This window comes from Macrotis lagotis, chromosome 1, assembly GCF_037893015.1.
Source record: "Macrotis lagotis isolate mMagLag1 chromosome 1, bilby.v1.9.chrom.fasta, whole genome shotgun sequence".
NCBI classification, from domain to species: Eukaryota; Metazoa; Chordata; class Mammalia; order Peramelemorphia; family Peramelidae; genus Macrotis; species Macrotis lagotis.
The window spans coordinates 154,716,139-154,743,889 of record NC_133658.1 but is presented as its reverse complement, the minus strand read 5'-3'; the positions used below and the strand labels follow the sequence as shown (position 1 = coordinate 154,743,889).

At 37.9% G+C, this 27,751-nt stretch overlaps 1 protein-coding gene and 1 pseudogene across 3 annotated transcripts in view; one reads left to right on the top strand and one right to left on the bottom strand.

Moving 5' to 3' along the window:
* Positions 1 to 27,531, bottom strand: part of KIF13B (kinesin family member 13B) — a 257,145-nt gene extending 229,614 nt beyond the window's left edge. For all 3 annotated transcript variants that reach the window (XM_074209185.1, XM_074209184.1, XM_074209186.1), the window contains exons 1-2: positions 27,422 to 27,531; positions 5,177 to 5,270 (exon numbers count right to left, since the gene is read on the bottom strand). In XM_074209185.1, the coding sequence (XP_074065286.1) occupies positions 5,177 to 5,270; positions 27,422 to 27,476 (149 nt within the window). In that variant the 5' untranslated portion in view covers positions 27,477 to 27,531. The remainder of the gene's footprint in view (positions 1 to 5,176; positions 5,271 to 27,421) is intronic.
* Positions 7,102 to 7,824, top strand: LOC141504279 (host cell factor C1 regulator 1 pseudogene; annotated as a pseudogene).
* Positions 27,532 to 27,751: the final 220 nt, after the last annotated feature.

The window sequence follows — 27,751 nt, the reverse complement described above, 5'->3', positions numbered from 1 at the left end:
AGCAACCTATTTCCTTTTCCAAAACCAGCTCCTAAATAGCAATACTTGGAGGCTACCTAGTGAAATTTCCCTTCATGAACAGAGTAACTGAAGAATGCCTGCTGGACTGGTAGAGGAAGCAAGCAGATATTCAACCCCATTTATTAAAGACCTTTTATGTGCTAGCAAGCACTCCACTAAGACTGCAAATGAAAGCAAAAAAATGGACAGGGTCCCAGCTACAAGAGCTCACATGCTAATGGAAGACAACATTCAAACAACTATAGACATCCAGTGTAAACAAGAAGTAATGGGGGTGTGGAGATACATGGTATTTTCAATACTTCACAAATTTTATAGATTAAATAGGTCTCTGTGGGTAAACCCCAAAATTTAACATTTATTTGTTTGTTTGTTTGTGCAAGGCAATGGGGTTAAGTAACTTGCCCAAGGTTACACAGCTAAGTAAATATTAAGAGTCTGAGAATGCAGGTCCTCCAGACTGCAGGTGCTCTATCCACTGGGCCACCTGCCCCAAGAATCTAACATTTAAAATAATGTTTTATGAGAAAATAAGTCCCAAATAATTTTTACAAAGGAAATTGTGAACTTAACTAATTCATAGGTTTTCTGTACTCCTGAAGGTCAAATCTTAATCCTCTTAAATTTAAAAAAATGGTTTATTCTTTCACTTTAACTGTGGTTAATAGGAAAGAAAATAAAATAACTAGCTACATGAAAAGGGAAAAGGATCTTGGAATTCTCAAAAAAACCATTCAGTGGAGTAAAGTGAATCAAGGAGGGTCAAAAAGTTAAGAAAAACACTAATTCACAATTTTTTCTAGAGCCAGTTCAGGTAAAGAAAGGCATGAATATTGTTTTCATGATACTAAGTATGATTTAATGGAAATTAAAAATAAGTAAAAAAATTAATCAGAATAAAATGCCTCTTTAAATTGTTCGATTTGGCCAACAGTGTTATCTTTTAAATGGTACAGAGGTTTCATATATAAATACATAAAATCAGGGAATGAAGAGAGAATAAATGGTCATTTTCTGAGAAGAATATCACCATTTCCTGCAAATAAAGGCTAAACAAAAGTTTTCAATTTACTTATGATATGCATTTTACTATTTTTACATTATATTAAACAATGATTAGGCAGGGGAAAACTGAAAATGTTTCTGCATTAGATAAAAACCTCAAAGTAATCCTTTTCAAGATTTATAAGAAAATCATAAAAGGTTCATTTAGCAATTAGTCAAAGAATTTGTAAGTTAGTACCAATCATAGAAATCATCAAGTCAACAGAAAGGATGATGATCAATGTTGGAAGGGATGTTGGAAATCTGGGACACATATATCATTGGTGAAGCTGTGAACTCATTCAACCTTTCTGGAAAGCAATTTGGAACTATGCCCAAAGGGCAATAAAAATGTGCATACCCTTTGATCTAGCAATACCACTACTGGATCTGTAGCCTGATGAGATCATGAAAAAAAGTAAAAACATCATTTGTACAAAAATATTCATAGCAGCCCTGTTTGCAGCGGCAAAGAATTGGAAATTGAGTGAATGTCCACGAATTAGGGAATGGCTGAACAAAGTGTGGTATGTGTACATTATGGAAATTATTGTTCTATTAGAAACCAGGAAGGATGGGAATTAAAGGAAGCCTGGAAGGATTTGCATGAAGTGATGCTGAGCAAGATGAGCAGAACCAGAAGAACATTATATACCATAACAGCAATGTGTAGCTGATGATCAATCTTAATGGACTCGCTCATTCTTATCAGTACAACAATCAGGCACAATTTGGGGTTATCTGCGATGGTGAATACCATTTGTATCCAGAGAAAAAATTGTGGAGCTTGAAACAAAGATCAAAGACAATTACCTTTATTTTTTTTAAAAAAACCCGTTATCTTATTATATAATTTTGATATCTCTTATACTTTATTTTTCTTCCTTAAGGACATGATTTCTCTCTCATCACATTCAACTTAGAATTTGAAACAATGTAAAGACTAACAGACTGCCTTCTGTGGGGGGGGTAGGGGGAGGGAAACAAGATTAGAGGAAAAATTGTAAAATTCAAAATAAATTAAATTATAAAAAAAAAGAAATCATCAAGTCAAACTTACTGTTGACTGGCAGCCTAATAAACTCCCAAGTGCAACCCAAACAAGATTAAAATATAGTTGGGGAATTATTAATGCAATAAATAAATAAATAAAAATAGAATATCACGTAAGTAATGTGAATTTGTAGTTTTCTAAGGATCCATTTCTCTTTGAGTTTGACAGCACTGATCCAGCACAATCCCCTACATTTTATTGACATTTACACACCTAATAAGTATTCAATCACAAAACAGAAATAAGAGTTATGAAAGTGGGTTGCACAGTGGCAAACCCACAAGTATTAGACTCAGGAGGACTTGAGTTCAAATATGACCTCAGATAATTGATACTAGCTATGTGATTTTGGACAAGTCACTTAACCCCATTCCCCTCCCCAACCCACCCCCCTCAAAAAACTTACAAAATGAGGGAAAGTTCAGTTTCTGATAAGGGAATTCTTTCTACTTCTTATACATCTTAGTCTCAACAAATTATTTTCATTTTAACTTAAGTCTACTACTTTGTAACTCTTGAGTATATTGGTCCTAGAATAGCATATTATTGTTGTTTAGTCATTTCAGTTGTATCCATTGATTGCTTTTTAGGGGTTTTCTTGATAAAGATACTAAGAGTAATTTACAATTTCCTTCTCTAGCTTGTTTTTGCAGATGAGTAAACTGAAGGAAAGAGGGTTAAGTGACTTCCCCAGGATCACATAACCTGTGTCTGAGACCACACCTGAACTCAGATCTTCCTGATTCCAGGCCCAACATTCTGTCCACTTTACTATTTGACTACACAGAACAACATATTGGTTAACTAGAATACCAGAAAACAAGTATGTCCCCAATTGTAGATAATATTCTTTTAGCTATGAAGACAATAATCATGTCTCCTTTAGTATTCTTTTCTCTAGACTAAACACTCTAACTCTGGTTAAAGTCACCTATCATATCAAATATAGCAGTAATTGAATTTTTCAGCTGAAAGATCCTAAATTAATTAAAGTAACTATTTCCAAGGATAACTAAGGACTACATGGCTAATTCAGGACCCAAACCCTAGATTCATCTTTGATAATACAGTTAATAATAAAGTTCTATTAATATTTCCCATTAATTTTTAAATCAAATCAACCAATATTCATGGAGTATTTATTATGTGCAAGCCACTGTCAGTTGCTTCCTTTCTTTTCCCTCAGTTCTAGTCCAACCCCTCAATAACCACCTTGTCATGGTAATGATTTACCAACTGGTCTCCCAAGCCCTCCCAGTTGACCCTCTTCAATATGTCTTATATACAGCAATTGGAACAGACAAAGCTTCAGTTCAATTTGTCCAATATTCAAGTACCTACTACTCTTGTCCAAAGCATTATGCTAAGCATTAAGGGAGACACAAAGTTTAACTGAGATTCAAAGTGTCTATAGCCTAAATTATTATCATAGAACTCTGAATGCATATTGCAGCATTTTTTCCATTTTATTTTTCTTGCCATTATTTTTAACAACATGGCTAATATGTAAATGTCAAGCTTGTCTTCATATGCAAATAGGCATTATATTACTAACTTCAATGTGTGGGAGAAGGGCTAGAAGGAAGGAGAAAATTGGGACTCAAAATAAAAACATGATTTAATACAACTCACATTTACAGAACTCTGTAGTATGGTCTGCTTAAGATCTATATAGATAGATAAAAATAAAATCTCATTTGATCATAGATTTGCCTTTGTTACAAAAACTTCAATGGTTCCCTTGCAAAAGGCAGCTTAGATTTCTTTAAAGGACATTCCAAGGTGCTATACAATTTGGCTCCAAACCACCAATACAACCTTATCTCTTGCTATTACAAACACAAATTTGCTTATCTATAACACAAACCAGTCTAGTCAGGTCTATCTTAAGATTTCCAAATACAGTATATTTTCTGGGGATTTTCCCCACCCTTCAATCACTACCTTTGGTTCTGGCTGTTCTTTTCCACAAATAATCAAATCAATACAAATTTAACTAAGTTCTCAGTCCTAAGGGGGAATGGAGGGGAGGAGAAGGGGAGATACAAGTACAGTTCCTACTCTAGATAAGCTTTCAATCTATTAGAAACACAAGACACAAATAACAGCTAACAATGCAAGACTACAGACTGAGTTGTGGAAGGAGTTCAAAAGAGGGAGAGAATGGCTCACAAGGTCTCAAGAAGGAGGGTGACTTGAGCTGAGCTTTGATGGACAAACAGACATAGGACAAGCAAAGAGGTGGGTGTGTATTCCAAGTCAAGGAAGAAGATGAATGATTTCAACACTGCTGCCCCTTCACACATTACCCAACCTTGAGGACTTCACTGAAGTCTGGCCTCTTCCACAAAGCTCCTTCCCAATTACTCCAGCTTCATGGTTCACTCCCTTCTCTGAACTCCTACTGCACTTTACTCTCTGTAACCACTCCTTTGGCACTTAAATACACACTCCCTTATTTTGATTTTTAACTGTTTCATGAGTTGGTCTTATCTGTCCAAGAAAACTATTAGTTTCCTCTAGGGCAGTGGTGGCAAACATCATTTGCCAGAGTGCAGCTTGAAACACATTAAAATTTAATTGTGTGGCTTCATTTCTTTTTGAGTTTAACACCACTGTTTAGCAAGGACATTTTTGTTAATCATTTTCAATCATGTCTGATTCTTCATGAGCTCATTTGGGATTTTCTTAACAGGGATATGGGAGTGTTTCACCATTTCCTTCTCTAGCTCATTTGACAGATGAGGAAATTGAGGCAAACAGGATTAGATGATGACTTGTCCAGGAGCATAGCTAGTAAATGTCTAGGGCCAGATTTGAACTCATGAAGATGAGACTTCCTACCTCCAGGACTGGTACACTATTAACTGCACTAACTATAATCTACTAATTTTGCTAATAATACATAGCTTAACATAATATATTATACATTAGCATAATATCATAGATCCAGGGGTATTCAACAACACTTTCTTGCTGAATTAAGTCACAGGTAATATTACAACAAAAAAACAAACATAAAAATGCAAAATATACTGATTTTGCGTCTTATCTTACCTGACATCTCCTTTGGAAAGATTAGTATTTGCAGGGTAAAGAATAACTTTATTTGCATCTACATCCACCACACATTTGGTATGCAGGTCAAATTCTGTAGGAGGGGAAAAAAAACCAGGAAAAACATGTTAATTTTAAGTAATTATTGCTATTGAGTCATTTTTCAATTGTCCAAACTCTTCATGACCTCATTTAGAATTTCTTGGCAAAGATATTTGACTCATTTGCCATTACCTTCTATAGCTCATTTTATAAATGATGAAACTAAGGCAAACAGGGTTAAAGTGACTTGCATGGGGTCACACAACTAGCAAGTATGTAAGGCCAGATATGAACTCTGGAAAGATGAGTCCTCCTGACTTCAAGATCTGTTCTCTCATACTAATTTGCTTTTAACAACTCTTAAGTTTCTACAAATGTTTCATGGGAAAAGCTGTTATCTATATCAAATCCATCACATTAAAAAACAAAAATCAGGAATTGTGATGAAATTGTTTTAAACAGAAGAAAATAAAATCAACCCTAAAACTACCCTACAGAGGATAATAGTCTGTATCTTAATCTGTATGGGCATTAATCCTCTTGTACTAAGATTTAGAGTTAATTTTTATCTTTCTTTCTTAGTAATACCCTATTAAAAATAGTCTTTTTCTAAATGATGCCTTTTCTTTTTACTTCACATTAATTTCCCGTGTATCCCAAGTCCCACTTCCAGAAAGTATAGATTTTTTCCTAACTCATTTGATAGACATTTAGCCATCCCTTTCCTCCTGACAAAGTCAATAACCTAGACATGCACTTTTAATACCATACCTTGTCTTCCCCAGGATTTTGCCCATCCTCTGCCTCTAATCTTTAGTCTTTCAATATCTGCTATTCCCTTCCTGCAAATACACCCAATTCTTCTCATTCTTAAAAAAAAAGGCCTTATAGGGCAGCTAGGTGGTACAGTGGATAGAGCATCCGGAAGGAAGTCAGAAGGATCTGAGTTCAAATCCAACCTCAAACACATAATTATGTAGCTGTGTGACCTTGGGCAAGCCACTCAACCCCCTCATTGCCTTGCCAAAAAAACCTTCATTAGATTTTAACCATGCTTGCTTTCAGTTTTTCTCCTCTTCTCAGCAAAATTCTTGATTTTTTGAAGTCTACATTTGTGCTCCCACTTCATCTCTACTCTTTTCTAAACTCTCTGTAATCTGATATTCAACCCCATCCTCCAAATGAAAATAAGTTCTCAAAAGATATCAATGATCTCTCAATTGCCAAATCTAAGGGAATTTCCCTCAACTCTCATCCTTCTCAATCTCTCTACATATCTGAAACTATTGAATACCCTCTCTTACTTCCTGAATGAATACTCTCTGCTCCATGCGTTTTCATGACACTACTCTACTTTTTTTCAGGTCAAAAAAATCTGTGTCCTTTGCTGGATTTTCATTCATGTCATAACCACTATTTGAGCTTGGTCTCTCAGGTTCTTTCCTGGGCTCTTCTTTTCTCATACTATTTCATTTGATAATTTCTCAAATTCATTATGTTTAGGATGTCTGCTGGACATCGAGTTTAAATTGTCTGAAAAGCATCCAAAGATATGGGACCAGACTAGTCAACGGAGTTTAGGACAGAAGAAGATGAGAATCAACAGTTTAGAGATGATTTAAATCCACAGGAAATGGAAAAAAAAAATCACCAAGCAAAGTAGTTGTATATAAAGAAAAGAGTGGGCAGGGCAGAGACCTGTGGAACTCATAGTTAGAGGACATAATATGGACAGAGGATGAAGTCCCAGAAAAGAAGACTAAGGAGTGGCCAATTAGATAGGAGGAGAACCAGGAGAAGGTGGTGTCCCAAAATCTTATAGAAAAGAGGATCAAGAAGAGGATGATCTCCCTCCCGCCGCCCCTCCCCCAAGGGCGCCGGGCATGGAACCCCCGGCTTCCGCGAGACCCCGCGAGCCCAGGCCGGTCGCGGTCCCCGGAGCTCCATGATCCTGCCGCCCCCCGCGGAGCTGGGCCGCCCACCCGGGGCCCTGACACAGCCTGGGGAAGCCCAGGGCCCGGGCCGGACGCTGGATGTCTGCTCCCTTCCCCAAGGAATTCAGTTCCAGAGCACCAGTCAATTGCTGAAAGAGGATCAGGATTCTCATCAGAAGCATTTCCTGTCTGAGGAGAACATGGTCTCCCAATTTTTCTCACCTCAGCCTAGACAGCCATTACCCCTACTGTGAGCCACCAATAACTTTCTCCATGGGCACTCCAGCCCCACCTGTGACCAGACCTTTGGAAGACTCTCTTCACTCAACTGAGGATCTTGGGATCCTCTGCCCCAGCCTTCTGCTGGCCTTGAGTCCCCACTCGGAGCTTCTCCTCTGGCAATATCCAGGCAATCAAATCCCAGAAACCCTTCGGCTGCTGAGACTGGGGAACTCCCAGGTATACCAAAACCACAGCACCCATAGTGGGGAGGCAATGGAGCTCTGAACCTCAACTAGCCCTGTCCCTCAGAACTCAAGCCTCCCAGTGCCCCCAACCTCAACTCCATGAGTTGGAGATGGGCAGAATCTGGCCTTCTCTGGAAACCACAGATTCAAATGACCAAAGAGGGTCTAGACACCCATATATTGTACACAGAAATTGAGAATAGCACCCTCAGGTTTGATAGATCTGTTATACTCATACACCTTCAAGAGATGGAGAAAATAAAACCACAGACTGTCCACTGTGAAAAACAGGGTAAACATCTCAGGAGATGGGGTGGTTCCCATTTTACAAGGGGGTCTTTGTGAAAGCAAAATAAAAATTGGTGGGCCATAAAAAAAAAAGAAGAGGATGATCAACAGTATCATAGATTGCAGAAAGGTCAAGTAGAACAAAGAATGAGGAGGAAAAATGGATTTGGTGATTGAAAGATCACTTTGAAGAAGGGCAGCTAAGTGAGGATTAAAAGATCACTTTGAAGGGTGGCTAGGTGGCGAAGTGGATAGAGGCACCTGCCCTGGAATCAGGAGTACCTGAATTCAAATCTGGCCTCAGAGGCTTAATAATTACCTAGTTGTGTGGCCTAGGGCAAGCCACTTAACCCTGTTTGCCTTGAAAAAAAAAAAAACCTTAAAAAAAAGATCTGGGGTGGCTAGGTGGTGTAGTGGATAAAGCACCAGCCTTGGAGTCAGGAGTACCTGGATTCAAATCCGGTCTCAGACACTTAATAATTACCTAGCAGTGTGGCCTTGGGCAAGCCACTTAACCCCATTTGCCTTGCAAAAAACTTAAAAAAAAAAAAGATCACTTTTGAAAAAGGGCAGCTTAGTGGCAAGGTGGATAGAGTGCCAAAAGTCAAAAAGACTTATTTTCCTGAGTTCAAATCTTGTTTCAGACACTTATAAACTATGTGACTCTGGGGAAGTCACTTAACACTTCTTACCTCAGTTTCCTCATCTGTCAAATAAGCTGGAGAAGGAAATGGAAAACCACTACAATATCTTGGCCAAGAAAGCCCCCAAAGGGGTCACAAAGAGTCAGACATGACTGAAATGACTGGACACCACAAAAAAAAAAGGGTAGCTTTGGTGGAATAAAGAGATGAGAAGTTGGATTATAAAGAGTTAAGAAGAAAGTGAGAGGAAATAAAGTGGAGGTATCTGTAGTGGATGAACTTCCCAAGGAGTTTGGTCACCAAGAGCAGAAGAGATATAGAATGGCAGGGGACATGGAAGGATCAAATGAGAATTTTTTGAGGATAGGAGAGCCATGGACATGTTTGTAGACAGTAAGGGAGAAGACAGAAGACAGAGAGAGATTAAAGATAAGAGGTTGAGTCACAGCAAGTAACCCAGAAAGTGAATAATCCAGAATTGACTATAATTATTTAAGTGATTGTGGATTACTCATTGGGATCTAAACCACATGCTAAATATCCAGGCCTCAGTTATTTAAAAAGGATTAATCTGAACAGAGGAACTTGTGGGTATACTAAAATATCGTGTATCTTGATCTATGTAAAGAGATCCACTCCAGAGATTGTGAATAAATCAAATTTTGTTCAACTAAACACTATATTCCTTTATTACACAATAGTGCTTTTTTGAAAGAAACCCTAGTTCTTACCTCAGACAACTGCAGTAGCCTAATGGATATCTAGTATCCAGCCTCTCTCCTTTCCAGTTCATCTTCCACACACTGCCAAATGGATACTACCAAAGTAGTCTCTTGACTGTGTCACTTCCCTAGTCAGAAAGTCTCCTTATTACCCCTAGAAGAACATACAACTTCTCCACCTAGGCATTTAAAGCCCTTCACAATCTGGTTTCAATCTATCTTTCCAAGCTGATTATACAGTGTTGCCCTAATGCATGTGAAGTACCCCTGATACACAACATTTCATCTACTCCCTCCATATACATTCACCATTCTGTTCCTGATGTCCTCCTCACCTTCACTACTTGAAGCTTCTCAGTCACTTTGAGACTCAGTTCAAAAGCCATCTCCTTCAAGTCTTTCTTGATTTCTCCCAATTATTAGTGCTCATCACCCAGAAACTACTTTGTATTTATTTTGAATTTATTTTAAAGTGTATATACTATATTCTTTTACCCTTATTTTTATCATTGCATCTCTAGTCCCTAGCACAGAACCCAAATTATAGTAAACACAAAATAAATGTTTGTTGAATTGAACTGAACTTTCATAAAAATCAGTAACTGAAATAATTTCCTAATTTAAATAAAAATTTACTTCATAAAATTCATAACTACATAATAAAGTCAGTCTTTGAAACAATGATGCCCAATTTAAAAACATCCCTTATATACAAAATGTCATTACAGGATCCCCCTCTTGTCACCACTGCTCAATTTAAGATTCCCATCCTAAGTCCCAATGATGGACTGTGGGTAAGGGACTAAACAAGGGATCTTTTCAAACAAAGTATTGAGTAATATGTCAGTGGAAAGTAGCCTAATAGAAGAGGTATTAATTTTTCACTCACTTGAATTAAATCAGAAAAGAGGAGAAAAGCACAGGGAATAAATTCTCTACATCTGGGAAGATGGAAATAGAGATGGCATTAAAGACTGCCCTCTATTGCTAGTGTGCTATGAACCCCATGGGGTAATTAGTCAGGAGGATTGCTTTTACAGAGGTTGGGGAAGATGTGTTCTTAGCTTCCTAGCTTCTCTAAATTCACAGTTGGAACTTTGAACATTTTCCAATAAAAACAAGAAGAGAGAAAAGTACTACATTGTTAGCTACATCTTAGGCTTAGAAAGTCTTCTGTGAACAGATCCAGGAACCTAACTACCATTTTATAACATTGTTTCTTTGGAAATATGTGATTCAAGTTCCAGAGAATCACCTCACAAATGTACTTTTGTAACAGCCTATGGTAAACTGGGAACTAACTAAATGAATGAAGAGGACATAGCTAATGCTTGTCAGAGTCAAATCATTTTTTGGATGGGTTCTCACTCTTGAGTATGTTTCCATTCTCTCTTAAATATTATTTCAGGTGAGAGAATCCATCAAGACTACTAATTCTTTAAGTGGTGTTTAAAAAACAGGCAGACAGTTTCCTATCTAGGACTTCTAAAAAAGGGAATACACAGCATTAGGGGAACATGCCCCCCAAAAAAGCAACAAAATGAAATCAAAGATTTTGAACTTGATGGAACCTTAAAGAACAACTGAAGACCAATCACCTTTTATAAATGAGGAAACTAGGGGCAGCTAAGTGGTGCAGTAAATAGAACACCAGCCCTGGAGTCAGGAGGACTCAAGTTCAAATATGGTCTCAGATACTTTATACTTATTAGTTATGTGTCCTTGGGCAAGTCACTTAACCCCATTTACCTACCAAAAATAAAAAATACATAAGATAAACGAGGAAACTAAGGCCTAGGGGTTAAAGTTACTTGATCCAAGTCAAACCAAGACTAAGTGGTAGAACACACACACACATCCTTTCACTCCAGCTGGATTTGGCATCAGAGACCCTGGGCTCAAGGCCTTGTTGTCTGCTGTTTCCTGCTGCCCCAGCAGCTAATCTACTTGTCTCAACTGTAAAGTGAGGGAAATTAGTGTAAATGTCACCTAAGGACCTTTCTGCTTTAACTCCATGATTCTAGGAACAAGTCTGGAATATTCTGTTCAGTCTCTAGGGAAGGCATTTTCAGAATGGGCTCATGGCCATATCTTCCTCAAGAGAATATGAGCTCCTGAGGAGGAGAAGACTGCTTCGTTTTTGTCTTTGTCTTTCTAACCCAGCACCTGGAACAAAGCAGATACCTAACACACACACACCATGACTACCCGGTGCTGGGGAAGGACAGTACAAGCTGAATTAGAAAGTGGTGCGTACCAGGGATAGGGAGGGGGCTGGAAAGTCCACAGGAGAGAAAGCTGTAGATGGAGGGGACATGATTTCTTGAATTATCTGAAGAGCTGTCACATGGAAAAAGGATTAGATTTGTTCTGTTAGGTCCCAAAAAGCAGAATTAGGAACAATAGGTGGAAACTGCAGGAAGGCAGATTAGGTCTCTCTGTGAAGAAAAGCTTCCTACCAACGAAAGCTATCCAAAAGTGGAACAGGCCAGCCACAGGAGGTAGCAACTCAGTTTAACATCTTCCAGCAAAGGCTACCTGTTCAGTTGTCAGAGATATTCCAGATATGTGTTAAATCAGATGGGTCTCTAAGATCCCTTTTAACTGTGAGATTATAAAGTCCTCAAAGCTAGTACCATAAAATAATTTTTATTAGCTGTTTGTATGAAATTCAGTTACTGACAAAATGCCAAATTATATTAGCTGACAATATAAAACACAAATCACAAAAACCAAAACATTTTTTCACTACCCAAAAAGCAAAAGTTGTGAATAAATAGATTGTCAAGTTTAGAGATAGGAAATGAAAATGTGTCCAATCCTTCAAATGAATCTCTGCATTATTCTTTTATAAGCCTTACTTTTAAAAATGAACTGCTTTCCTAAGAACAAACAGAAGGCATCAAAATTTAAGATTCAGATTCCAATTAACAGCATTTCCCTTGTAAAAATAGTATATTTACACCTATCAAAATACAGTTGGCATATGAGGCATACAAAAAGTAGAGATTGATTTATGTGTTTCATTTGGAATCTATTAAATGCTAAAAATTTTTTTTTAAATGGATACTATATTAAAATCAAAGAGAAGGGGTGGCTAGGTGGTGTAGTGGATAAAGCACTGACCTTGGAGTCAGGAGTACCTGGGTTCAAATCCAGTCTCAGACACTTAATAATTACCTAGCTGTGTGGACTTGGGCAAGCCACTTAACCCCATTTACCTTGCAAAAAAACAAAAAAAAAATCAAAGAGAGAAATTTTTTTAGTTAAAAGTATGAGTGAATAGGCTAGAATCATTGATTCTAAAAAGAGAGTGCTGAACTTTGAATCTAGATAAACCTTTGATCCAACTTGAATTACCAGTAGTCTAACCAGGAATAGGGAAGTTTAAGCCCTAGTTTCTTCACTTGCAAAATGGGGGTAATAATACCTTTAGTGCCTACCTGGGGGCCTGAGGAAGTTACAAGGATCAAAGGAGATAAAAAAACAAAGTCCATTTAAAAACCTTAAAGCACTATATCATAGTCAGGTCATTTATCATTATTATTAGTAATAACAATAGGTCCCAGAGCATTTGCTAAACAAATGAGATCCTCTTTCTCCAGCTAATTCCTTGGGTTAAAGATGAAAACATCAATAGCTGATAATCTTTTTTTTTTATTTTTGGTTTTTGCAAGGCAATGGGGTTAGTGACTTGCTCAGTCACACTGTTAAGTAAGTATTAAGTGTCTGAGATCAGGTGTCAGGTCCTCCTGACCCCAGGATCAGTGCTCTATCCACTGAGCCACCTAGCTGCCCCCATCATCTGATAACCTTGAACGCTCAACTAGTGAATGAGTCATTTAACAATGAATAATCATCTTAAACAAGACTTACTGCTAAGTACACATCAGTTATTGCTTTCTCCCCAATGACATCATAATAAAATTTGGGCTGGGCCTGGGATACTCCCTGCATACAGGGTATTCCAAAACTCTTAGTGCAATTTTAAACTTCAGTGGCTTAGACTTTTGAAACACCCTATATCACTTATGTATCACAGGGAAGTATTCCTTTGGATTACCAGAATTTCATTCAGCTTTCTTAGCGTCTTCAGAAAATCATGAAATCATTGCTTTCAAATTATATCTAAAATCAAGGAATATAGGTTTTCCTCGATTTATATACTAGATTTCTTTCTTTTTTTTAAGGTTTTTGCAAGGCAAATGGGCTTAAGTGGCTTGCCCAAGGTCACACAGCTAGGTAATTAAGTGGTTGAATCCAGATTTGAACTCAGGTACTCCTGACTCCAGGGCCGGTGCTCTATCCACTGCGCCACCTAGCTGCCCCTACATACTAGATTTCCTCTTAAAAATGAGCTCCCTTCTTCACTCAGGAAACCAAACATGGCATTCAAATAATCCCAAACATAACTAAAGCTTCCAACTTCCAACTTCTTCATAACAATTATAATTATCAGTCTTGTGTTCCACTTCCTTAAGGATAGTTTAGATAACAGACTAAAGCTAGCCAGCTTTAGGCAAAGTGATTGGAGTAGATTTTTATTTTTTAATTCATGGCATAGTTGAGGGGTTTTTCAGAACTCTGTAAATAACCTCCTGCTATTTATTTAGTTAGCTGTAGAAGACTGCAACTAAACAATTCACTGTGTTTTGTTATAAGAGGAGCACAATCTTAATTAAAGATATGCAGCATGAGTAGGGTTAAAGACACAGATCTGAAAATTATCTCCAAAGAAGAGGTAGTAGAAGCTACAGGAATAAAGGAAAATGCCAAGAGCTGAGGAGCAAGAGCAGAACACCAGGGAGGTTGATGTTAAGAGGCTGATAAAAAAAAAAAAGACAAAGAACCAGAAAAATAGATTTAAAAAAAAAAGTGCTTAAAGGAGTTATATGGTACCTCTAAAGCAGATGACCTTAACCTAGAGTCTATGAACATAGTTTTTTAAAAAAATATTTTTATGATAGTATAATAATTGTTTTCCTTTGTAATCCTATGTATTTCATTTTATGTAATTAAAAACATTATTCAAAGATGGAGTCTACAGGGTTCTTGAGATTGCCAAAGGGGTCAATTATTCAAACAAAAAAATGTTAAGAACCCTTGGTCTTGACTAGAGCAATGACTCTCAAATTTTTTGTTTGGTCTCAGGACTCTATACACTCCTAAAAATTACTGCGGATGCCAAAGAATTTTCGTTTATATGGGCTATAATTCTTGATTACTGACAAGGGCATCATCCTTCTCCTAGTCCCCTAGGCTCACAATCTAGAGCTCAATCTTAAGTCCTCCCTGTCCTTTACCTCCCATATGCAATCTGTCACCAAAACCTGCCAATTTTGCAACCTTTCTTGACCACTGACACCCCTCCAATCCATCCTCTACTCCAAAGTCACTCCCCACTTCAATCCATCCTCCGTTCATCCACCAAAGTGATTTTCCTAAAGTGGGGGATAGGAGCATATGATTCTTCCCCCAAACCTCAATAAACTTCAATGGCTCCCTAGCAACTCCAAGATTAAATAATGAGGGGCAGCTAGGTGGCGCAGTAGATAAAGCACTGGCCCTAGAGTCAGAAGTACCTGGGTTCAAATCTGGTCTCAGACCCTACTTTCATTCTGCTACACTTTATGGCTTCCCACATATTCTTTTATCTCATTATGTTGGCCTCTCTGCAATTCTAAGAACAAGACACTTCATCTCTAGGCTTCAAGGAATTTTCCCTGGCTGTTCTCCATGCCTGGAATGTCTTCCCTCCTCATCTCTGCTTTCTGGCTTCCTTCAGTTCCCAGCAATAACCTTACCTTCTAAAAGAAGTCTCTCTCAATCTCTCATAATTCTAGTATTGCCCCTCTACTAACTATTTCCTGATTATTCTGAATATAGCTTGAACAAAGCTGTTGGCATGTTGTACCACCCCTCCTCAATTAGATTATAACACTACAATGCAATAAACATATGCTAAGCACCTATCAGGAGAAGGTACCCAGAGTAGGTATAATGATGGGAGGTAGAATCCAAAGAGTTGATGGGAAATTTGTCATTGTGAGTTCCTCAAGGGTAGAGATTGTCTTGATTGCCATATATTATATACTCAATAAATGCTTACTAACAAAAGTAAGTTATTAATGTAGCATTGACAAATTTTATTTGCTCCCCTATCCCCTACTATTTATTTAATCTATTAAATGGTCTTGTCAACTATGATGGACAGTGATTCGTCCAAGGTCAAGTCCAGGGCTAGTTAGTGTCAAGTGTCTTGAAGTTGTATTCAAATTCCTGATTTCCTGACTCCAAGGCTCTATCTACTGCACCAACTAGCTGAGACTACCTCGCCTCCAGAGCCATCTCCCAGTCATCCTGATTCATATCTAGTCACTGGATCCAGATGGTTCTGGAGGAGAAAGTGAGGCTGGTGACTTAGAAAAGCTCACCTTCATTCAAATGCATTTCATGTGCTTGTCATGGCATCATCTCCCCTCTTGCCATGGTCTTCTTTGAGAATGAGGGATAAAATAGGGCCAGGTAGATGCTGGGCCCAAGGGGTGGTATGGGGGCTTGGGGCCTCTTGGCCCCAGGGCTGGGGATCTGTCTGCTGTGCCACTCAGCTACCCTACAGCAGAGTCAGAGTGAAAGGAGAGAGAAAATATAGTACATAGTAGTGGAGAAATAACAAAGGAGGGAGTTGCGATCAGCAATGGCAACAGTGGAAAAATATGGAAGTAACTTTTGTGATGGATTTATCATAAAGAATGTGATCCACCCGCGACAGAGCTGGTGGTGTTGGAACACAGACTGAAGCACATTTTTCATTATTATTATTATTATTATTATTATTATTATTATTATTATCATTATTATTTTGGGGGAGGTGCAGGGCAAATGGGGCTGGGTGGCCTGCCTGGGGCTGCATAGCAGGGTGATCATTGGGTGTCTGAGGCTGGATTTGGACCCGTGTGCTCCAGGCTCAAGGGTCAGTGTCCGCCACCCAACCGCCCCTACTATTATTACTATTTTACTTTATTTTGGGTCTTTTTTTTTCTTGTTTTGGTTTTTGCAGGGCAGTGGGGTTGGGGTAGCTTGCATGTCACACAACTGGGTGATTGTTGGGTGTACGGGGCCGGATATGGGCCTGGGTGCTCCTGGCTCCAGGGTTGGTGCTCTGTCCATTGCGCCACCTGGCCATACCTACAATTATTACTATTATTTTTTTAAATTTTTTTAATTTTAATTTTTTCTCTCTCTCCTTTACTTTATCGCTCAAGCAAGTCTATATTTTATTGGGAGAGGGGGTATTTTGTTTACTCTTAAACAAGAATATTTTATTAATGTATAAAAAAATTATTTGTTCAAAATGAGAATAAATATTAAATTTAAAAAAAATGAGGGATAAACATCAGAAGATAACTCTAAAAGACTTGTGATGATAATACCATCCTTATCCAGAGAAAGAACTGTGGATTTGAATGCAGATCAAAGCTTACTATCTTCAATTTTTAAAAATTGTTTTCTTGTGTTTTTTCTATTATTTTTTTCCTGTTTTGATTTGATTCTTCTTTCATAACATGATTGATTTGTATCTATGTTTCACATGGTTATACATGTATAGCCTATATTGGATTGATTTCTGTCAGGGGAAGGGGGGAGGGAGGGAGAAAAATGTGAAACTCAAAACCTTGCAAAAAAAAATTTTTGAAAACTACTGTTCCATGTAGTTAGAAAAATATATAATTTTTTTTAAAAAATGATCTTGGCACGATTTGGCTTAGTTGACTATCATACTAAGTTCTCTCCTGACTTGTTTCCCTTTCCACCATTCTTCATTGTTATGTCAAGGATATTGCTTATGCTCTTCTACCATTCATCTCTGGAATGTTCCATGAATAAGCATATATTCTAAACCATTATTTCTATCTAGCAGAAAGATTAAGCATATAATATATATAGAACTATATAAACTATAGAATATATACACTACTTCATGTGCTCTGTATATATTCATAGATATAACTATCTATGTACATATACATATATACCATAATACACTTTTGGGAGAGATTATCAGAGCAACAACCATAAATAAGTACTGGGATTCTGAAGATCTTGGAGATCATTAATTTGGGGGACAGAATCTAGCTCTTCAGTCTAAAAAGCTCATTTTCTAATAATAATTCCCCCACATTGAAAGACCTGGGTTCCACTAATGGTTTCATAAATGACTCCATGGTTAACTTATGGTAAGTTAATCATCTTTTGAATCTCAGTTTAACCAACTGTAAAATAGGAAAAGGCATACTACCAAAAGATTCTTCAAAGAAATATCATAAAAACAATGAGATGCAATTGGCCCTTTTAAGGCCCTCTATATAAATCAAAGTATATTATTTTCTAATCAAAGTAATTTTATATTCATTTAGCAGTAGCTAATGAAAATACTTGAGACTGTCAGGCTTTTGTGGATTAACTACAATAAAGACAACACTATGATCCAATTAAAACCTATTATGCTCTTCTGTATGATGATGGGGAAAAAAATAATACCAAACAAATGATTTAATGATCAGTTTATCATTTCTAGAAAATGTTATGGTAAACTTTCTTCTGTACTATAGATATTTTCTAAAAATAAATGAAATTTCATGTGAAACTTCCATTGTAAAACAAAAAATTTTCACTACAATGAATAAAAATAAGACAGACATAACCCCCAAAATTCAATTGTTCTCAATTGGGACTAACTTATATAAAAACCTATACAAGACATAACTATAAAATAAGCATAATTAGTGAACACAATCTGGCTTAACCAAAAAGCAAATAATTTTGTCACTCCTGGAGGCTATACATGAATTCTAATGCTTCCATTTCTCAAAATATTTTTGGATTCCACTTTCAGAATTGTATTTAAAAACAATTTAACTCACACACACACATACACATACGTTACAGTGTTTTATAATCACATTTTTATCAAAAATTAGCATTAACAGCCTCAAAATTTCATTTTTTTTCAATAAACTTGTTTCTGAATCTCTTTTCAAAAATCAAAGAATTAAATTTTCTATCATAAAGGATTGCAAAAGAATATACTACAGGGCAGAAGGCAATCCCAGAAGAGGAATTCCAACAATGCTTTGGACAATAGCAGGATTCCTTGAAATTGTATAGTCTCACAAGATGCCTACTATAGAGGACATGACTTCCAAACTACCTTTTCATTCTTCTATTACATGATTCTTTAAAAATAGTCTATTATACAGCCAAGCTATATACCCCAAACATCCCATATTCTCCCTGCTACTCCAGCCTGAAATGTAGCAGGTATGTTTCAAAGAACTCTGAATGTGGAACATACCTCTCTGACTACCTGTAAGACCTTAGAAAATCATTTAAATCTCTAAGTTTGATTTCACCTATAAAATGAGGAGTTTAGACTAAATCCATTTGGGAAAATCCATTCCAGGGGGCAGCTAGGTGGTACAGTTGTATAGAGCACCAGCCCTGGAATCAGAAGGACCTGAGTTCAAATCTTACTTCAGATACTTAATAATAACCTAGCTGTGTGACCTTGGGCAAGTCACTTAAACCTTCTGCCTAGCCAAAAACAAAACAAAACAAAACAAGAAGATCCCTTCCAGTCACAAATCTATGATCCAATCCTCTAAATTTCCCAATTAGCCTTCAAGGACCTTCATGACCCAATTATTTAATCTACCCTTATCTCCTCCTCCACAACCAAACTCCTCTTTCCAGTCAGCCACTCCCCCCCTCCTCTTTAATATGCAGCCCACAACCTCTACTCACACATGGCTGACCATTTCCTAAAGGACCTTTAAGATTCATCTCAAATTCCAACTCTTCTGGGAAATCCCCATAAGTGACTTGGACCATATTATATCCGTTTTGGCTTTTAAAGCTTCTGTCAACACTACATAAGGAATTCATTAAAAAATATTTATATTAATCTTTCACTCTTTAATGTGTGTTTATCATCAACTACAACTATAATGTCCATGAGGTAACATGACTTAAGCTTCTTTTGAATCACATACAACACCTACTAGAGGGATGGAGAAATTAATAGTTATGTTTATTTCTAATCAACTAATACTGATTTCTCTGTCCCTGTGGTAGGTGCTATATGAGATTCAAAAGGAGCTAAAGTCATGATACCTCATGGATATTATAGGTTGTCAAACTAAATGTAGTTTTAGTCATATTTTCCTTAGAATCTTCAGGGTTTGAGTCAGGTGGGTAGCACTCAATATGGATACAGTTAAGGGCATAGTTTTGATCTCCATATGGATCAGTTAACTTTGATGGGTTCCATATCAACACACCACTTATTAAATGCCACCTAACTTTCTCAAGAATTGGGTAACCTGTTAAAAGTTTATGGACGGATAAATGCTAAATACATTACCATTACTGGAAAAACAACTAAAAAGGTATATCTTACTGATGACAATTTATCAATAATATTCATATATTATCACAGATCCCTAAAGTTAGAATAAATAAATGACAGCTTCAGATGCATGTAATCTCAATCTAAATAAATAAAAGAAAAAAGTGGGAGAGGGAGTCTTTCAATTCTATTTATATAAATCCAAACCCAAGTTATTGAGCTGACTATGAGAACAAAAGATTATTGTGGTAGATGTGTGTTTCATTCACCATCAGAATATCAAGTAGATACAAGCAAACAGTTCCCTTCTGTTCTAGAAAACACAGGCAGAAATTTCTGTAAATTGTCATTCATAGCCCTAACACCTGGCATAAAATAATAATTATTTTTAAAATGACCATTGTTCCTGATTTAAGAGTAGACTCTGAATATGTACCAGAGAAAGAAAAATGCCCAATAGACAGGGTTTTCATCACCCTCCTGCCCTCAAGAAGCCACATAGTCCATGTGAAGTAGAGAGTACACACCTAATGATCCTTCAAAGGCTTTCCTGCTTCCACGTCCTCTCCTGTTTCTACCTCGTTTCCTTCTGCTGATTCTTAGATCTTCAAGTGTATGCTGAATAATTCTTTTTCTTGCCTACCACTTAAACATATAATTGCCCTCTTCTAATTCCCTCCCCTCTAGATTTGGTCTCTATTATGTGTTACACCTAATTTTAAATAATTAATCTGGGTTTTGAAGTTCCAGCCTACCCCACCAACCCTTCCCCTTTTCACCTCATGCTTTCACCTGAGTTGTAAGGGCTCTCAGAGGTCAGCAAGTCTAACCTGCACCTCAGCAAGAATCCCCCACCTCCTACAACATACAGAAAGTTGCCAGTCAATTTCAATAGTCAGTAATGGGGAAACCACTACTTTGCTCCACTTTTGGACAGCTCTAGTTGCTACAAAATTTTTCCTTAGTCTCGATCAAGAGCTGCCTCTCCATATATATTCACCCCATTGCTGCTAGTTCTATTTTTCAAGGGCCCAAGAGAACAAGACTAATCCCTCCATAAAATTTAGGGAAGCACGTGCTTCAAAACCCTAGGAGACAGCAATCATGTCCCTAAGGCTTCTGCTTTCAAAACTAAGCATCCGTACTTCCTTCAGGTGATCCTCACTGACATGGCTATGATCTTCTAAGCTGTAGCTGTTCACTGAGGTGTAAACATGCTCCAGATAGGTTAGAATCATGTGGAAGGTCACCCGCTTGTCTACGCACTTTACCAATACTAAACTCATTCGATCCTCGGGTGCCATTAGGTCCATTTTACAGTTGTGGAATCTAATGTTTGTCTGGTCCAGGTAGGGAATCTTTTATCTACCAAGGACCATTTGGATATTAATATCATCATGGAAGGCTACATGTGGTCAAACATTTAATTAATTCACCCCTAAAAAGTTTCTAGATTTATTTAATTTCAAGTCCTGCATACAGTTTCCTTGGCAGCAACAGACCAATACTGTCCACAAGTTGAAAATTTGCAACCCCTGGAAGTGACAGTCAAGGTTACACAACTAGTAAGTATCTGGGGCCAGATTTAAACTCTGGTCCTCCTAATTCTTAGTCCAGCATCTTATCCACCTTGGCATACTTCAGAAAGACCATCATCTCCTTTTGCTAGATCCTATGCTGCTTTTATTTATATGACCTAAAATTAAATTTTTTTTTTACCTGCCATGTCACATTTTTTACTCATATTAAGCTTGTAATGCTCTAAAACCCCTAAACAAACTGCTGTCCCGTCACAGCTACCAATTCTATCTTGCACTAGGTGCTATGGGTTTTCTGAAACCCATATTTATATCTACGAAATTTTATCTTCACGCTCAAGAATCTCCAAGAGCTTTCTAGTCCCTATGGAAATGGTTAATTTGACTGTGGTTAAGGGACAAAATTCACACAGATCATTGAAAAAAGGTTTTCAAGTACCTTTAATTTAACAAATCCATTCATTACACTGAAATTAACTTATGGTGTTTTACATTTGGGTACTTATACATAAAATGTGAAATTTCTTTATAATTTATTACTATTATTATTTAAATTGATCATAAAAATTATTTTCCTTCTTGCTTCTTTCTGGATGCATATGAAGCTTAGATGCTATGAAAATTGGTGTTTTTGGGGGAACACCTAAAAAATAATTCTCTAAATGTCTTTATCTAGAATTCAAGGTTGACTCCAATCTAGCTTTCCAACCTTACCTTTGGCTACACAAAGTAAAACCTTTAACAAAACAGTCCACTAATATAGTCACATCACATCCCACAGTTTGGTTTTTTTTTTTTTTGGCAGTCTCTGCACCTTTGTTCTGTCTCAGGTATGTAGATGTTTAACAATCAGCCCTCCCACAAAAAGGTGGGCAAGAAAGATATACTTTTAAGTGAAATCTGCATTAATATTTTCTCCATCACTTAATTCAATTAACAAAATAACAAATCAATAGCAGTTACAGTGACACCAATTTCTAAGGTATAAATGCCCCCACTGAAAATTTAATAACAGGCTTTTTGGTATGAGCAGCATCTATCACATAAAGGTTGTACCCCTCCAAATGGTCCTTCCCTCCAATTCTCTGCCTATCCAAATTCTATTCATTCTTAAAATTCAGTTTTCCCCAAGAAGTCTTTTCAAACAATTCAATCCAGAGTAATTATTTTTTTTGTTACTGCTGTTCAGTCATATCAACTTTTTGCAACCTCATGTTTCAAAACCTGCCACTGTTATCCATGGAGTGGCTTGCCATTTTCTTCTCCAGTGGATTAAGGCAAATAGAGGTTAAATGACTTACCCAAGGTCACACAGCTCGTGTCTGAGGCCACATTTGAACTCCTATTTTCCTTACTCCAGGTTCAGAGTACCATAGTATTTATTGTCTATATTCATTTGGCACTTAATGGCAAAACATCTTAAATTGTTGTTTAACCTTTTTAGTATGTTATCTACTGAAATAGATGAGAAACTAGCTCCTCAAAGGCAAGAACCCCCAAAAGGCAGAATACACATAATTTTAATGTTATCATTTAGTATGTGATTAGTATGAGAGTCAGAATTTCTCTTGCATGTTCCCTAACCTGTGAAAGTCTTTCTCACCTGATCTTCTCAGCTAAATTCCTCCTGCTACTCAAAGTCCAATCTTCTCCCACCAGACAACAGAGACTTTCTCAAACAGTAGCTAATTTTCTAGCTAATTTACAACCTTGGAAGGCACTCAGTAAATTTGTCAATTAAACTTTTATAAGTACTTAAAATTTCACCTAAAATTTCACCAATACTCCAGTTACCTAACTTCAAAGTTCTGAATAAGTTCATAGTCTATCTTCATGACCCAACAGGTGTTTTAAGTTATGCTTGTAATACTTATAACTCATACAGTAATTATGCACAAATGAGTATACTTCACAGTAAGCAGAACACAGGAGGCGTTACCCTGTCAGCTGCACAAGTCTGAAGGATAATTTAACTTATTCTGGTGGCCATAAGGAGATAATTTCCCAAAGTCATGACAAATTTTCCCTTGCTTCTTATTTAATTTTAATACTTTAGAAAAATAAACCTCTAATTCCTGACAAAGTATATCTGAGAATTATCTATAACTTGATTATAATCTTCTACCTGCTAAATTAGAACCTAATGTTTAGCATGTAAAATAAAATTCATTTATCTAACATGTAATTTTGAATAAAACCAGCTAGCTCTTTGCTCATTTAATGTTTTAAAAAAATCCTAAAAATGCATAAATACAGTTGGATTGACACATAAACAGGTGGTAACTGGAAACTTCTCACAATACTGAAGCATCCAAAGTTTAACCTTACCCTGAAATAAAACTATGAAGAATTCCAAACTTCAGAGCAGATTGCACCCAATACAACCAGTAATTCATTATATAGTTTCCTCATCTATAAAATAAGGTGTTTGAATTAGATGATTTCCAAGGTCCGTTTCGTGTTTTACATGTTCTGATAGGAAAAATACTTGGTTTGCAGTTTTATTAAAGCACGGTATTCATTTACCCATTACTTAAGTTTTTTCCAAAGTTAGTCAATTTCAAAATTCTCTCCTAAAGAGAAATTCAGTTCTATTTTTAAACTATTTCACAACCTCTAGTACTCTATAAATCATTAGCTTTAGGTTTCCCCTTCTAGTTTACCAGAAGTAATCCTCAAATTTATGTGAATAGCTATTCTATACCATTATAATGATAATAAAAATAAGGATTTTTAAAGTTCTTCATAATCATCTTATTTGCTCCTCACAACAATACTGAAGTAAATGTTGCTATCCCCATTTTACAGATAAGGAAACTCAGACAGATGGGGTTAAGTGACCTGTCCAGGGTCACACAGCTAATTAAGTACTTGGGGTTGGTTATTCTTCTGTGTCCTTGACCAATAAAATTCTAAAAAAAAAGGTTTATTTAAACACATATATTTTTATATATATTTTTATAATCTTCAGGAATCATAAAGCCCTATAAGGAGAACAGGAAACTCCCCATCTCACAAAATGGACTATAATTATTTTCTTTTCTTAAAAAAAATAAAATAAGAAAAAAAGTGTTTTAATGTTAAATTAAAAATATAATACAGGGCAGCTAGGTAGTATAGTGGATAGGGCACCAGCCCTGGAGTCAGTAGAACCAGTGTGAACTTGGGCAAGTCACTTAACCCCACTGCCTTGCAAAAAACAAATACACACACAGACAAACACAAAACCCTAGACACCTTTAGGGGCTCTTCCAATTTCACAATTCCATAAATCTATGTACCCCTCAAAACTCCTATTCTATAATGACAAACCATATTATAATTATACTAATAATCATTTGGGAGTAAACAAGAATCAATTTTAAAACATATACTTATGTGATCTCATATCAGTAGCTGCTCTCTTCTTTCTTCCCTTCCCCCCCATCAATGCAGACTACAATCCATTCATTCATACCTTAGCAAACTCTAGTCTATTAAATATCTATCACATGCTGGAAGCCTTCCTGAGTCTTTTCCTATATACTAGCAGTCCCACTGTCCCTCTCTCACTATATGCCTGACCCAACTATTTTTCTAGTTAAACATGTCCTTGGTAATGTTCTTTACCCCCTTGTTAAACTTAAGTAAGATATTCTACATAAAATTCAAATACATTTCTTATGGAGGATGAAGTTCCCCACATGATCAACTTCCAGATGACAGCATTGAGCCCTGAACCACCATAGGGCTTCCTCAAAGGAATTCAGTTGTTGAAAAGAGATCCATATAGAAAGAACCAAGCCAGTGAATGCATACACCCAGGTTATAAAACATTTTTTCATCAACACAAATATCTTAAATTCAAGATAAACAATGAGTTAAAGCTAATTATAATGGAGGGAAATGTGCCAAATTATATTTGGGAAATTATGCTATTCTTTCAATGCTTTTTTCCAAGCAACTTCCTGCTTTTTCTTTCCATCTTTTAAAAAAAATCTCCCAATCCTGCTTTATTCCTGCACACAAATGAATGCTAGGATCTCAAATAAAAATGTGGCCTTTCTTTCTAAAAATGTCAAAATTATGTTAGTTACTATCATGAAGGGGAAGAAAAGGTCTAATGATCTGTCATATATATCCATGTGAGATGACAGCTTAGTTGCCTTTTTTCAAGACTTTTCCAGTTATTTGGGAAAAGGCAATCAAATATTGTTCTGAAGTCCCTCTTCTCTTGATAATTTCCCAGATATGCTTTTCAAAAAGTCATTAGTTAGGGTTCATAAAAGTACAATAAACTAGGATAAACTGTCCTTGAACAAAAGGACAAAGGCTTTTTTAAAAAATTATATTGTTTCTCTAATTTAGTTCTGCTGTTTGAAGCATGGTGTTAAAGAGGCCAAGGCTGTGAGTTCAATCTTTGGTCAGAGAACTTGAGATAATTTGATACTGAGAAAAACTTCTGAACCACAGAATGTTCCCCTGACCATTCACAAATATAAGCTGAAGCAGTACCTTAAAAAAAAAAAATGAAAGCACATGTCCTATGGATGATGGATTAGTGATATCGACTCCCTATCCAAAGGGTAACTAATAAACTCATGTCTTTCTCCTCCCCAGAATCACAGAATATAACTGGAAAGGAACTTTCCTAGGATCATCTAATCCAAACCTTTGACTAAGCAAAGTGATGAGGTGACTTACTGTAACTATTCAACAGGCTTTAAACTTCACTTAATTGTGAAACAAGAGTCTGTCAAAGCAGTTGCCAGTAGCACCAGAGAAGTTACATATTAATTCGAATTTTTCTGAACAAGTCAATTACCAAACTATGGCTTGAGACTATACTGATAAATCATAGTGCTGAACAAAATTTAGCCTTTACCTGTTTTCTCACCCAAAGTTCCCCTTTCTCTTTTTCTCTGTACACTATTAAGGAAAATGTTTCCAAAATACACTTTCAACACACTCTGGGCACTAGAACTTTTTGCTGACAAGCGACAAATGTGATCTCAAGTAAAAACAGAAGTTTCTCAACAGTAAACAAATAAAAAAAAACCATCCCTTCCCCCAGTCCCAACTCAGTGTTGTTACAACACTGGTTATCACTATCTGGTATTTAGGAATCAGGTATGCTGAAATCAAAGATAAGGTTTTTATACTTGGTTATTTTTTTACAGTGATTAAGCCAAATTCTTTTTTTATTTACTCAGCCACGGGCTAAACATTATCTGGCTTAAATTTGAAATAAAGATCAATCAGGCATAAATTACAGAGAAAAAAAAATGCCTTTGGATTCTAGACTGGTTCTATTCCAGACAGAAGACTGGTTTCAAGGTGAAGAGGGAGAAGGGAAGGACAAGGTAAAGAGCAAGGGTTAGAAGATCTCAGTTCTACCTAATCCTGCCTATACGACCCACTAGCTGTCAGATCCCAGGGCAAGTCATTTCTTTGAACTTCAGTTGTCATGCTACTCAATACAATGTGGGTGCTTTCTTGTGTTGTGGTGACAGTCAAGTGAGTAAAATCTGTGTATATATATATGTATTTATAAATATCTATTATATATATATATGTATATACAGGTGCGTGTTACTGTTCTGAAAAGGGGGATCCCAGAGAGATAAGAGGAAGGCTCCCCTCTTTTGCTTGCAGTGTCCTGCTGGATGGGGCAGCGAGTGGTCAGCCCTCCAGCATCCCCGCTGCCCGTCGGACCCCATCCGGTCCGTCCACAGCTGCGGGCACGCCGTCTCTACCTTCAGACTCTCCAGTCTCTGAAAGCAGGGACTGGGTTCTGCCCTTGCCCGTGGCCCAGCGCCTGGCACAGGGCCGGCAGGGCCGTCCGTCCTGGCTGTGTGGACTCCTCTCAGAAAGCTCCCCCGGGGGTCCCCCCAACTTGTGCGAGGTGCTCCCGGTTCGGCTGGGGGCTCTTCACTAAGTTTTCCCCCCTGCCTGGGCAGGCCGTGCCCTGCTCCTCGGGGGGGGCAGGTCCTGAGGGCACGGCGCCCGGGCAGAGGGGGCCCTAATGCGGGCTCCGGGGGGAGGGGCGGGACAAGAAGCAGGAGCTCCGCTCGGAGGGGGAGGAGGGGGCCGCGCCGGGCAGAGCGGGCAGCTCGGGGCAGGGGCAGCGCCGCCGGGCAGGACGCGGCGCCGCGGGGAGGGGGACGGGATGCGGGCCGGACGCGGGCCCGGGGCACCTGCCGCCCCCGGCCCCGCCGCTTACCTCGCCGGTTCATGGGCCGGATCCGCACGGCCACTTTGACTTTGGAGTCCCCCATTCCCGCCGCCGCCGCCGCCGCCGCCAGCGCTCCCGCTCGGCTTCCGTCTCCAGCAGCCAGGGCAACTGGCCGGGGACGACCGGACAGGAGGGGGCGGGGTCGCATCGGCCGGGGGCGGGGCCTCCCGGTCACCTGATCTCCGCGCCCCGGAGCACCCGCCCTGTTCCCGAGGCGTGCCGGGAGTTGGAGTCTCCGCGGGGGACCCTCGGACGAGTGGGCCTGGAGCCTTTGTCTTCTGAAATTTAAGAATATTAACGCAATAGTGTCTTGACGAT